We start from the raw sequence: 13901 nt of genomic DNA, 5'->3' as shown, positions 1-13901 counted from the left end.
TCACGTGATGTGCATTTTCAGAGGTAGAGAGGAAGGAGGGCTGCTCAGAAATACTACACGCCACTGTGGATGTCAAATCGTTGTCGTTCTAAAATGCCATTTAAAAACAAAGACAGTGTAAACAGGGCCTGAGTGTGTACTTTTCGCGAGCAGATTTGCAGCGGGGGCGGACAAACAACATAACTCACTGGAAATCCAAAATGCTTACACACCGGCGACTTCATTGAAAGAGGAGAGGGTTTAAGTTCTGTCGACGGGTCTCCTGCTTCTGCAGTTTAACAAGCACTTCAACAAGCCTGTTATTTACCCGCTTGGCAAGCCAAGCTTACGTGACATGGGGGCGTGGCAGCATCGACGATTCTATTTTTTGATTCGATAATCGAAATTGAGTATGACACCCCTATAAATTAGAATTTTTTTTGTCATTATTACAAATTTTTACAACAAACAAGCACATGTTTTAATAAATTCATAACCGCGTTCATGTTTTACCGTCATGCTTAAAAAAAAAACGTTGAAATATCGATAATTATCCTATAATCCACAATAATAACTCCTGTATAGTAATCCCACAACATTCTGACACTCGATGACACTCAAATACCCGGTCAGCAGAGGTCACGTTAACCGAATATTTTTCGTCATTGATAGATTTTTTTTCAGCAGTGACGAAAAAATCTGAAGGTGATCCGTCATTTTGTAATTTGTAGCTAATTGTAATTCCAACTCTTGTCCAGCTGATGGCGATTGTCTTTGTTTTGTCTCCTCTTTGTCACCGCTGCGTACAGTTGAAAAAATGTCACAGCTGCTGAGTGTAAGAAGTTTCTTTAAACGGCCAAATAGTTGTGATATTAATAATAAAGGTGAAAAAATAGTAAGTGATGCAGCGGATGATGAACAAACAGACAAAAATCCTTAGTCGCCGACAGCTGTTACGAGCCAATCAAGGGGCAGCAAGGAGGTCAGGTGCTTTGGAGTGCGTTGTGAGCACTACCAGTGGACTGGAAATTATAGGCACTACCGAACGCAGAGGTGTGCAGCCATGCCCCTGGTGCAACAGCGCGTGCTGTAGTATTTCTCCCGGTGAAACGAGTGCTTGCAGGATCGGGAAATCCCACATTCAGAGAATCCAGCAAACTTAGTTCTGATCACAGCCTTAGGAGAAATGTTTCCTAACTAGAAAACGCTGGCTTAAGTGGCGCTAGTAATTCCGGTCTTTAGTCACGAAGAGTCGACTTTCCTGAGGCAAAGACAGAATTTAATGACAACTGCCTCTGCATCAGTCTTCCTTGATGTGTTTGATTGCGCACAGGCAAGCACCCAGTTCAGGTCGACGCAGGAGGAAGATATGAGTTAAGGCAGATAGGAGTTTTTGTTCATTTGTCAAATAAATAAATGAATAATTTAGCCTATATGCTCATCGTGCAAGTTCATCATTAGAATATGAATGAAAAAAGTGATTAGAAAGTCTGCAAATTACATAACGATCCATAATAGGTCATGACGGAATTTTTACAATCCTCTCCGTCAAAATGACGGACAATGAGAATGTCTAACGTGACCTCTGCCTTTCAGAAAAGTCTAGTGGCTGGTAATGAGCTTTTTACAGAGTCCGCTATAATGTTAATGTTGTCTGGTGTGTTTACATAGATGAATATGGCCACTAAATGGGCTGTATAGTTACGATCTTATTGCCACATTAGATTGTTATAATAACATAATGTATGCCTTCATTTCCTGTAGATAAATACTAAAAAATAACACAACTGGAATAACTACAGCAGTCGCCATGGACTGATCTCATATGAAGCAAGAGATCGTGATGACATATGATGACGTGTGTAGGTGCTGTGGTGCTGTCCCAAGTCTTAGGGACAGCACCACATTTTGAAGCCCTTCCCCTTAACCCTCTGATTCAAGGGGAAGGGGTAGGGGTACAAAAATAGAATTGGGATTGGGCCTTTGTTTTAGCTTATTTTATTAAGTTAATCAGGCTTCAAAATATTTTTAAATTATACTTAATATTTTTATCAAAGATTATTTGCTATCAAAGAGTGATAATGGTCTATCAGAAACATCAGGGGCCTCATGTACGAAAACTTGCGTGGAAATCATACTAAAACATTGCTTACGCACAAAGCCGAAGAAAATTCAGATGTATGAAACACTGCGTACGCCGAATCTCACGCATATTCTTTTGTACATCCGAATGAACGTGAAACTGAGCGCAACATGCACGAGCACAAAACCCCTCCCTGCCTCCTCCCCCTTATGAATATGCTAATGACTCTACTTTGGCAAAACCCAACGAAAAAGCAAAGGCAAAAGCAAGCAAGAAGAGAAACTTTGAACAGAATGTGAATTGGAGGTGCTGCTTTCGGAGGTAGACCGGAGAAAAGCGATGTTATTTGCAAGTTTCACCTCCGGAATTAACAACAAAAGAAAAAAATAGAGTGGGAGAGTTTAGCTGATGCGGTTAACACAGTTGGGTCTGAACATCCTGGGGTCTGAGTGAATTAAAGAAAGAAATAGTGTGGTTTATATCTGTAAAATGTTGCAGTTCTCTTAACAGTCTCAGTGGCGCAGCTCGTAAGACGCATGTCAACATGTTTTGACATGTTCGAGCATGAACTCAGTTCGAATCCAGCGTCGCATGAACTCTTTCATATTTTTTCCCCCGCTACATTTTAGATTTTGCCAATTATTTATCACGAGAAAGACAAGTAGGAATCATTAATAAGTTTGTGCATCATATTTATTTGCACATTTATTGAATGGAAATGTTTCTGATTTACTCATGCAAATTCATCTTCAGATAGTGTCTTTATAGCAATGTGTGTGCAGTAGATCGCTCAGATTACATTGGGAAAACAGGCGACCGCTGCAAATTGTGCTTTAATGTTTAGCTGGTCAACTGTATGTTATGGAAACCTTATATACCTGCTGAACCCGTCTCATACAGCTGCCATTGCAAGGCTCAAACACTTGGTAGAGAGAAATTTAACACAACTGCCTCTAGGAGTCGCCAATGGAAATAAAACAGACACGCACAAAAAATGTGCGTACGCCAGCCATAAAGCTGGCGTGGAGCTGCGCACATTCCCACGTTCAGTTCATCGTTAGTAAATCCAAACGTGAGCGATTCTGAGCGTGAAACCTGGCGTATGCAAAGTTTTTGTGCATACGCAGCATTGATGCCCCAGATGTCTCTGATTCTCTTATGTTTAGCATCAGAAGAAGCATCAGTTTTTCTGACTATGTTTTTCATGCTTTTTAATTTTTGCTCCACAGCAACAGATGATGTAGTGAAAGTTGAAGTCTGGGACGTGGTGGATAAAGGTGAGTTTTTAGAAATCACTTATGGACTTGACTGGGGGAAATGTTCTTTACAGTTGGGGTCAGAAATATTAGCCCTCCTTTGAATTTCTTTTCTTTTTTAAATATTTCCCAAATGATGTGTAACAGAGCAAGGACATTTTCACAGTATGTCTGATAATATTTTTTCTTCTGGAGAAAAGTCTTTTTTTGTTTTATTTTGGCTAGTATAAAAGCAGTTTTACATTTTAAAAAAAAAACATTTAAAGGTCAAAAGTATTAGCCCCTTTAAGCTATATTTTTTTTCCCGATAGTCCACAGAACAAACCATCGTTATACAATAACTTGCCTAATTACCCTAACCTGCCTAGTTAACCTAATTAACCTAGTTAAGCCTTTAAATGTCTCTTTAAGCTGTATAGAAGTGTCTTGAAGAATATCTAGTCTGATATTATTTACTGTCATCATGGCAAAGATAAAATAAATCGGTTATTAGAGATGAGTTATTAAAACTGTGATGTTTAGAAATGTGATGAAAAAATCTGCTCTCCTTTAAACAGAAATTGGGGGAAAAAATAAACAATGGGGCTACTAATTTAGGGGGTCTGATAATTCTGACTTCAGCTATATATTTTGCTAACAAATTTTGTATTTTCAGAGAAAGAATCACTTGTCATCATGAATAGGGTTTTATTAGTTAATTAATTTACTAACATGAACTAAGAACGGACAATACCTGTACAGCATTTGTTAATTATAATTCAACATTTACTAATGCATTATTGTTTAAATCCAAAGATGTGTTTTTTTAAACATTAGTTAACATACACTGTAAGTTAACTTAAACGACTTTATTTTCATTAGTGTTAACAAAGATCAATGAATCCTGTAATTAATGTGCTGTTCATTGTTTGTTCATGTTTTTAACTAAATTAACTAACTGAACCATATTTTTAAATGTTACTTATGTTTATATTTATAAATGCAGACCAAGTGAAATGGTCATCTTAATATGTCTTCAGCTATCTTTAAAGGGGAAAGATGTGATGTTTTATGTTACTTCTTTTTTTTGATCTGCAAATATTTAAAGGGCAAAAGCTTCCTCTACCAGAAGGTGTAGGTGAGAACTAGTAGTCAAACATTAAACTGTGTGTGTGTGCTGTGCTCTGTTTCTCTCTCTCTCTCTTTTTTTTACTATTAAACTATGCCCAGAATAGATGTTATGTTCAGTAGCCTGTGCTATTGTTAGACCCTACTGTGTATTTACATTAAAATCAAATGGACATGCTTTTATCCTCATAGTACATTTATTGAAATAGGAGGCTTCTGATTGTTTTATTTATAGTGAATTCCACTTTTCTTTAGGGCTGCATATATATATATATATAATTTAAAGACTGATATGATAATTGCTTATGAAATATCCATTTAAAGTGTTTATTGTCTGCATTTTCTGTTATTTTTAGCCTGAATTAGATTAAATTAGGTCAGAAAAATGCAAATTGTCTGTCTATATTAGTATGATCGTTATAAAAATAATTGTTTTAAACAATAGCTTATAAAACAAGACATTTCCAGGGAAATATCTTGACCGCAATACTCTACAACAGTTTTTCTCAACTGGTGACCCAAAAGTGGTTTGCGGGAACGTTTTCAAGTGGTCGCAGAGTGTGTAGTCAAAAAAACAACAATTTTTTTTTTTTTATATCAGACTTTTATTTTAAAATGCGTGTGCGACAATCGAACTTCTCCTTACCACTGTTTACAGTATTTGACGTTTTTACTCTGTAATATTATTATAATTTAACACATTTTGTTGAATGACAGCAGTAAAGTAGTGTTTATTTGTAAGCCTTGGTGATTTTCTTATGATTTATCTGTCAATACTTGTGTATGTTAACAAATAAATACAAATTAATTATAATCCCTAAAATTATATTATACAGTAGTTCCTAAAAATTTGGGTCGTGGCTTGATGACTGTACAAATGTGGGTCCCATGGCCAAACTAGTTGAGAACCACTGCTCTACAACATCACATACTGCATATTTTACAGTATCGTGCAGCTCTATTTTTTTTGTCATTTCTGTTTTTAACTCTGAAAACATCAATATTTCAAACTGACCTCTTCTAATAGTTCATAAAAGATGCACGGCATGAACATTCAATTGATTTTCTTTAGCTTGTGATTGAACAGCAAAGTACTTTTAGACTTGCCAGAGTTTTCTATTCATTTCTGTTTATTTTCGCTTTGTGAATTAGTAGTTATGATGATCCACAAAGGTTTAAATGGTGACAAAAACGTTCATTAAAATAGTAAAACCATAAAAAAAAAACTTGCTGGGTTATAGGAAAACAAAATTATATTTAAGACTCAGGGCTCTATTTTGACGGTCCATGCGCCGAGTGCAAAACGCAGGGCGCAAACGCTTTAAGGGCGTGTCAGAACCCATTTTTGCTAATTTAAGGACGGGAAAATCTGCTTTCGCCGTGGCGCATGATCTAAAAGCGTTGAGTTTGTTTTCTTAATGAGTTATAGGTGTGTTTTGAGAATAAACCAATTAGAGTCTCATCTCCCATTCCCTTTAAGAGTCAGCTGCGTCACGCCAAGAGCCCATTCGCTATTTAAAGGACACAAAGTAAGTCTAAGTGGAAAAAATGAGCATTTCACTAGCAAACAGTTAACAGTTTTTTAACAGAAAACTGTTAAACAGAGCATCTACTGTGTGAGAATGAGAGATAATAGAACTACTTTCACATTCGCTCTTGGATAGGGAAACCTTTACGCACAGACAGCAATTAGTCTATAATTTATTAATTTTGTTTGTTAAGCGCAAATATTCATTTCAAAACTATTTCTAAATTCAGTTCTAATTTCCAGCAAACGAATAAATGAACAATAATAACAAAATGTGCTCAAAAACCTGAGTTATATCCTAAAACACATGCTGTGCCCCATATGGTCTAAAACCTGACAGGTGGGCAAATCTAAGCTTGTTTTTAATAAAACAAATATAAATATGGATATAATAAATAATACTGCTAATAATAATAACACTATACAAATCAAATTGTCACGAATAAACTATAAAAGCCTCCCGAGATGAAGAAGACATAAAAGCAGTGGTTTTTCATGTTTATGTAGGCTAGAAAATATATGTCTTGTAATATTTTAATCCTTTATATTTATATCCTATATCTATTCTTATTATATCCTATATATATCCTTAATATTGAAATTTTTTCATATGTAAAGATATTTGCCTATTGTTCTCTTGTGTGTATTAAGCAGTGTGTAAGCGAGGCGCAACTCTGCGCTGGAGTTTAGACCGGGTTTGTTTTGGTCTAATGAAAAATCTATTATAGATTCTCAAAATAGCAACGCGCCAGCGGTCCACCTCAGAACGCCTTCCTTTTTAGACCAGAACGCCTATGGGCGCACATATGAGCGCTAATGCATTTGCTATTTAAACAGCGTAGCGCAACGCCTCAAAACGACTCTTGCGGCAAGCTGAAACTAGCAAAAGACTATTGCGCCGCGCCTTGCGCCACACTGCGCCGGGTGTATGATAGGGCCCTAAATGTGTGGCTACAACTTCTTATTAATTCAAAACATTCATTCATTATAACTATTAATTATAACAGCGCAAACTTTTCTGTTACCGTAGTGGGGCTGTGCGCTGTTTGTTTAACCCTTTAAGGTGACATGCTGACAGACTGACTGACTTATTGACAGGTGCGCGATGCGTGAGGCCTGCAAACACGACGTAGCTTTCAGTTAAGATGAACACAGTTTCCATAATTATACTTTATTTATAGATAAAGGTCTGTGGTTCTGTATACAAAGAATTTAACGTTATCTTGCTGGAGTTTATAGCCGTTTCACTTTACTCCAGGACGCATTAATACCGATCTGTAGGTTGGAGACATTGAAGACGTTCATTAATATTCCTAGCAAATCTAATAAATGTTGGAGACATACTCACTACATAAACACACTAAATCGCACTTCAGCAGTGTTTATTTGAGAGCGCACCAGAAGATCTGCGTTTGAGCAGCGTGTATGAGGGCGTGCAAGAAGTTTTGTGCACGAGCTGAGGAAATCAGTGCGCAAGCAGTGATTGGGATGCTCGTATTAAAGGGCCATGACACCCCCCACTTTCGGTTAAAGTCTACTTCAGAATTTTTTAAAAAGATGCATGATTAATGGGCGTGGAGCTCCGCGAGCATAGGGCAGGTGTGGGGGTGGCCAGCAGGGGAGAAGGGGAGCGAACAACTGTTGATGTCAGTTTCAGTTAGCTCACAAATTTAGACAAACCGTGAGGAGACACATGAGTTTATAGTTTACAAAGTTAAAATGCAAAGAAATAAACAGTAATTTAATGCCCTGCTACATTTGTTATTTGTAATTTCATATACACATAACCACAATTTACATCATTATAAAGATAATCGTGTTCATATAAACACTATAAATGAGGACTTCTCCCTCAATCCCCGGGTCTGAATCATAGATTTAAATGCAGACTCAGTGCAGCAGGTCTCCTGACCTGTCTATTTTAACCATTAGTCCTGCTGGTAATCTGGAGGATTTAGGCAAACACAGCAGCACGGCGATGTGTCTGAATGTGAATGAACTCCCGATACAAGACAACATCCGCCATTCTCCAATTCTCGTGCTGCTCTCCCGACCAAAATGCTTGCAGCACACACACAGCTTTGCTGTATGATCGGCCTTGACAGGACCGCGGGGAAAAACATGCAACAAACCTCATGGATCATGGAAACAAACACATACAAGCCTTCATAAAAGGCTACTGCGTGCCCGTGGGTCCGTGTCTCACAGCTACAGCTTGGCACTGGTCTGGCAGGTCTGCGTCTGCCTTGCCTTCGGAAAACGTGTGCTGTCATGCTCTCATGAATAATTAAGCAGCCGGCTCTTCTCATAGGATAAGGAAAATCCGCTTTGAATAATAATGAGAAACCGACGCATCATCAGTGCACTTGCGGTACTTCGCTACGTCACCGATTTTGATCCCTCTCCAAAAATCATTTTAAACCCGGAAGCTGAAATGAACTGACAAAAGCTCAAAATTATCCAGTTTTCCCACAATTAAAGCTGACAGGGGCTAACATTGTCTTAATTGATGCTCAACACACACACACATCTGTCCTGAACCTTTAACATTACATAAATGCGATCCCGACGTGTACTGCGCTCAACACATTTATCCATTTGTCATTGAAATAACGCCGTAGCTATTTGGTAGATTTGTGTAAAAGACCTGCTGCCACAGCTGGAAACACTGAGACATTTAGCTTTTTGCATTGCTCAAACTTGCGTTCTGTGCTCATTATGGTTTAAGTGTAGTAAAACCATTATATGTAGTGTAAAGTAACTATATGAGTAAGCTGTGGTCACCATGAAAATATTTGCACGAGGAGCGGCTGCTGTTGACTCAAGTTTGCTAATTATCTTCTGTCTGCTTTTTCAGTTCATGCATATGTAAATATTAAACCATGATCTTATTTAAAGTGACACTGTAATTAATGTGAATAACTTTGTTTTTTGGAATGAGATGCCAGAACTGGATTTAACACGGCCACTCGTTTAATAAAAGAGAAAAATATAGGTTGTGTAATTTGAAAATTAATGCATCAAACTGTATTCTATGGATTGAAGTTTACCTTGCATTTATAATCTATAATAATCAAATTTATAACACATAAGTCTAATCAGCATAAGTAAGTACAGTTTAAGTAAAATACGAAAGTAGTGGCATCAAGGTCTTTAATGTATTTGATTCCCTAGCAATGAAATCACAAAATGAAAACTTTTAATTATGGCTGTGCAATATCTTGCAACTTTATTGTTATAGCGATAATAGTTTATGCAATAAATGTATCACAGACATGTGTGATAACATACGTTTATGTTATGAATTGGTTGTTTATCTAAATTTGACCAATCAGATGGGGCCTTACTATCTTAAACCCCGCCTTCCCAGTAGTTGCTGCTCTGCTATTGGCTGGAGCGGCCCAAAGCTGAAATTAACACAAATGGCAGGAGTCGAGATGAGGGCAGAAAATTACAACCAATCAGAGAGGGTTTCACTCATTAATAGTGGTTTAAAGACTAAATGTTTGCACATTTACACAGTTTTAGTCGGAGTTAGAATTAATTCAATAGAAAAATATCTTTAAGCTGTTTATTTTAATATTATGAAATCAATAAATGATTTAGAACATGGCAAAAAATAGCATTGTTCTATGGAAACTATTTATCAAAAGAAACAACAGCGCATATTTTTTAAGTATTGTGCAGTCCTAACTCGAATACAACCGCTTTGGATAAAAAATAAATAAATAATAATAATAATTATTATTATTATTATATATAATATTTTATGTTTGCTGTGAAGATGATCACTCTTGTAAAAGCATACATACCCTGGACAGCTTTTGTAAGTGGAAGAAAACCAATTTAGCTTGTCTACTCCGGTGCATATACTGGGAAAGCATATGAACATTACTCTTCTTGTACCGCCACACTAATTGTAATATCTGTGTTTTTCCAACTACTGCAGGGAAAGGCAAAAGACGCGGGGAAAATCTGAAACTGGAAAACGAACCGCAGGAGGTATTAACTGCTGTTTGTATGTATTTAATACTACTAGTCAAACGTCTTGAGATTTCTACAATTATTTTTATTGCCACAACATTAAAACTGCAGTGTGAATTACAAACTATATGAAATATTATTACAATTTAATATAACCGTTTTTTATTAAAATATTTGAAAATTAAATTTCTCTTTGTCTTTAGTGCCAATATGTATATTATAATTATTTTTTTTGAATGAATGATTGAAAAATATTAGATAATGATACCTTAGATTTGCATCTAATAATAACAATTTGACATCCTCAAATATTAAAAGCTACACGTGAGTTGACATTAATGTTCATTCAGCTGGAATTTTTGCGTTCTGTGCAGTCTGAAACAGAGATGGCTCTTGACGCAGAGTTTCTGGATGTCTATAAGAACTGTAATGGCGTGATTATGATGTTCGACATCACCAAACAGTGGTAAGAAGTCTCACATTCCTTCTGTTTTTCCCCTCTCCGTTTCACATTCACTCTCTCCAAATCTTTCAAAGACTCAACAATACACTCTACACCAGGCGTGACCAACCCTGTTCCTGGAGATCGACCTTCCTGCAGATTTCAGTTGCGACCCATATCAAACACACCAGCCTGTAATTATCAAGTGCTGTTCAGGTCCTAATTAATTGGTTCAGGTGTGTTTGATCAGGGTTGGTGCTGAACTTTGCAGGAAGGTCGATCTTTAGGAACAGGGTTGAGCACCACTGCTCTACACAATACACTCCGTGCAAATTTACTACTCTTTAGTTATGTTCGTGGCTATTTTTGCCCCATTGACTTCCATTATAACAACTTTTTCGACTGCAAAGCCATGACACCATCTAATTTTACTGTTGATCATCAGTTGCAGTGCAAAAAAAAGCTTAGTATCTGGCTTTTATATAAAGTTAATGTGTGCGTGTGTGCATGAGTGTGTGAGAGACCTTTGTATGCTTACCTTGATTTGTATGATATACCTTGAAAATTTAAGTAATCTCAGAACATAGTAAACATAGTAATTGTTATTATGCACACACATTATTTATTGTTTTACTCAATAGAACTCCATATAAAAGCCAGAAACTTTTGCACAGCTGTAATCATAATGTTTGACATAACCAAACCGTGGTTAGAAATTACATTAGTTTTTTTCTCCTACAAACCACATCCACTCTCTCCAAACCCCACATTCACATAGCTCCTGTTATCATCACTCCTCCATCCGCCAGCTCTGTGTTTTGGTCTGACAGCTATCGTTGGTCGGGATCAGGTGCCAGAACTGGGCGTTGGGTTGCATCTGTTTCTCTGTAGGGTTGAGGAACAAAAAAAGCAATGAAACCAATACCTGCAGCCCAGATTCTCTTAGGGGTTCTGACTGTTTAACTCTTTCGTTCATTGGATTTACTTTTTGACCCAAGCACACCTTCACAGGTGACCTATGGAACAAAATCAATGTCAAATGTATTTAATTAAATGGCTTTAAATAGCACAAACTGAAAGGAATAATACACTGAATTAACAAGTGCTTGCGTTTTAATGATTGAATAGCAGGGTTGTATTTTAGGTCCTGAAATTTAACATAGCTGTTTATTCAAGCTGTGAATATTTTAACAAAATATATCTCAAACACATTTTCATACTTATAAATTCAATGAATCATATTAAATTTCCAGATTTCACTTACAAAATATTTAATACCCTTTAAAAAAGTGAGGTTAACGGTTTTTACGTGATCACCAGCTGGCTTCCGTTGCTCATTTTTCTCACACTCATTTTATTACTTATAATGTCCAAATACTGAAATTAATATTAAATGCTAATTTTGTGCCTTTAGTAGCTTTTTTCTTGCCTGTTTATTCAACTCAATTCACCTTTATATGTATAGCGCTTTTACAATGTAGATTGTGTCAAAGCAGCTTCACATAAAAGATCATTGTAAATTGGAACAGTGTAGTTTAGTTTTTAGTGTTTAAGTTCAGTTCAGTTCAATTAAGTGTGGTTTAATAATCACTACTGAGGGTCTAAACACTGGAGAGCAAATCCATCGATGCATAGCTCTACCGATCCCAAGCCATGCAAGCTAGTGGCGACAGCGGAGAGGGGAAAAAAACTTCACAAATTGGAGAAAGTGAAGAAATAAATCCTTGAGAGAAACCAGACTCACTGGGTTAAAAATCTTAATTTATTCCATATCCACCTGCTGGTGGAAAAGCAGCTGGCGATCATCAATCTGCAATCTACTGCTTTTCCTGCAGTTCCTGGATGTAATGTTTAATTTTAACAGTCGAATTTGAACCACTGAATTTGTGGAAGCGAATCTCTGAACTGAAATAAACTGAACTAAAAACTACCTTTTGAATATTATACATCGTATTTTTAAAGGGTATTGAATATTTTGTAAGTGAAATCTGGTAATTGAATATGAATTATTGAATTTAAAAGAATGAAAAAGTGTTTGAGATATATTTTGTTAAAATATTCACAGCTTAAATAAACAGCTATGTTAAATTTCAGGACCTAAAAGTACAAACCTTGGACTTCAAGTCATCAAAATGCAAGCACTTGTTAATTCAGTGTATTATATTTTTTCAGTTTGTGCTATTTGACAAGCTTTTTAATTCAATACTTTTGGCATTGATTTTGTTCCATAGTGATCCTTTGCGAATCTGAGCTCCGCTTTATTAAACTTTCTGCTATAAAAACTGCTTTTGTGCTTCTTGGTGATCTGCAAGCACTTTTTAGATCATTTAATTCAGTGTTTCTCAACTGGTAGGTCGCGGGAACATTTTCAGTGGGTCGCGGAGTGTGTCGTCAAAAAAACAACAAAATTTTATTTTATTACTTATTATGTGAGACTTATTATGTTACTTATTATGTGAGCTTATATCAGACTTTTATTTTGAAATCCGTGTGCGACAACTGAACATTTCCTTACCCTAACCACTGTTTACAGTATTTGACGTTTTTACTCTGTAATATTACTATAATTTGATGCATTTTGTTAAATGACAGCAATAAAGATAAAATATAATATAAAATAAAATTTGGGTCGCGGCCTGATGACTATGTACAAATGTGGGTCCCATAACCAAACTAGTTGAGAACCCCTGATTTAATTAGTTTAGCAGTTTTTATACACGTTTATTACTGTTTTTTTTTATTTTATTTTATTTTTTTATAAAGTTTGAAATATTTTTAATTCATCCGTCCATTTCCATCCTTTTATCAGGGGATGAATTGGATTATATATAAATATAAAGTAATGGTCACACTTTATTTTAAAGTACAGTTGTCACTGTTAACAAACCACATTTTAGCTCAATAAAAATTCAGTTTTCTGCTTATTAATAGCTATAAAGGTAGTAGTTGGGTTTAGGTGTTAAGTATGCCACAGCCATATCACTCTGCTAAGCAAAGCTTAGCTGATCCTGGTCAGTACCTGGATGAGAGACCACATTAGAAAAATAGGTTGCTGTTGGAAGTGGTGTTAGAGAGGCCAGCAGGGGGCACTCAACCTGCAGACTGTGTGAGTCCTGATGCCCCTGTATAGTGAAGGGGACACTATACTGTCAGTGACTGCCATCTTTCGGATTTGGCGTTAACCGAGGTCCTGACTCTCTGTGGTCATTAAAAAAAATCCCATGGCACTTCTTGTAAAGAGCAGGGGTGTAACGCCAGATTCCCTCCATTGCCTCTTACCCATCATGGCCTCCCAATCATCCACATCCACCGAATTGGCTCTTTTGCTGTCTCTTCATTCCACCAATAGCTGGTGTGTGGTGAGCGCACTGGCGCTGTTGGCCTGTGGCTGCTGTTGTATCATCCAAGTGGGTGCTGCACACTGGTGGTGATGTGGAGGGACCCAATTCCCCCCCCCCCCCCCCCTCATGATTGTAAAGCGGTTTGGGTGTATGGCCATACACAATAAATGCGCTATATAAA

General features: G+C 36.7%; 1 protein-coding gene across 9 annotated transcripts in view; it reads left to right on the top strand.

Moving 5' to 3' along the window:
• rabl6a (RAB, member RAS oncogene family-like 6a) overlaps positions 1-13901 on the top strand; it is a 98391-nt gene that overhangs the window by 7581 nt on the left and 76909 nt on the right. For 4 of the 9 annotated variants that reach the window (XR_012406656.1, XM_073951902.1, XM_695763.11 and 1 more), the window contains exons 4-6: positions 3292-3339; positions 9903-9955; positions 10312-10403. Coding sequence is in view for 8 of the 9 variants with exons in the window: in XM_073951902.1 (XP_073808003.1) it covers positions 3292-3339; positions 9903-9955; positions 10312-10403 (193 nt within the window). In the remaining variant the exon portion in view is untranslated. Of the gene's footprint in view, positions 1-3291; positions 3340-4405; positions 4436-9899; positions 9956-10311; positions 10404-13901 lie in introns of all 9 variants that reach the window. The other 5 variants (XM_068221396.2, XM_068221395.2, XM_073951900.1 and 2 more) reach the window with 2 other exon arrangements.

Source organism: Danio rerio, chromosome 5 (genome assembly GCF_049306965.1).
Source record: "Danio rerio strain Tuebingen ecotype United States chromosome 5, GRCz12tu, whole genome shotgun sequence".
NCBI classification, from domain to species: domain Eukaryota; kingdom Metazoa; phylum Chordata; class Actinopteri; order Cypriniformes; family Danionidae; genus Danio; species Danio rerio.
Note: the sequence above shows the minus strand (reverse complement) of the source record. Positions and strands in the feature narration are given on the sequence as shown.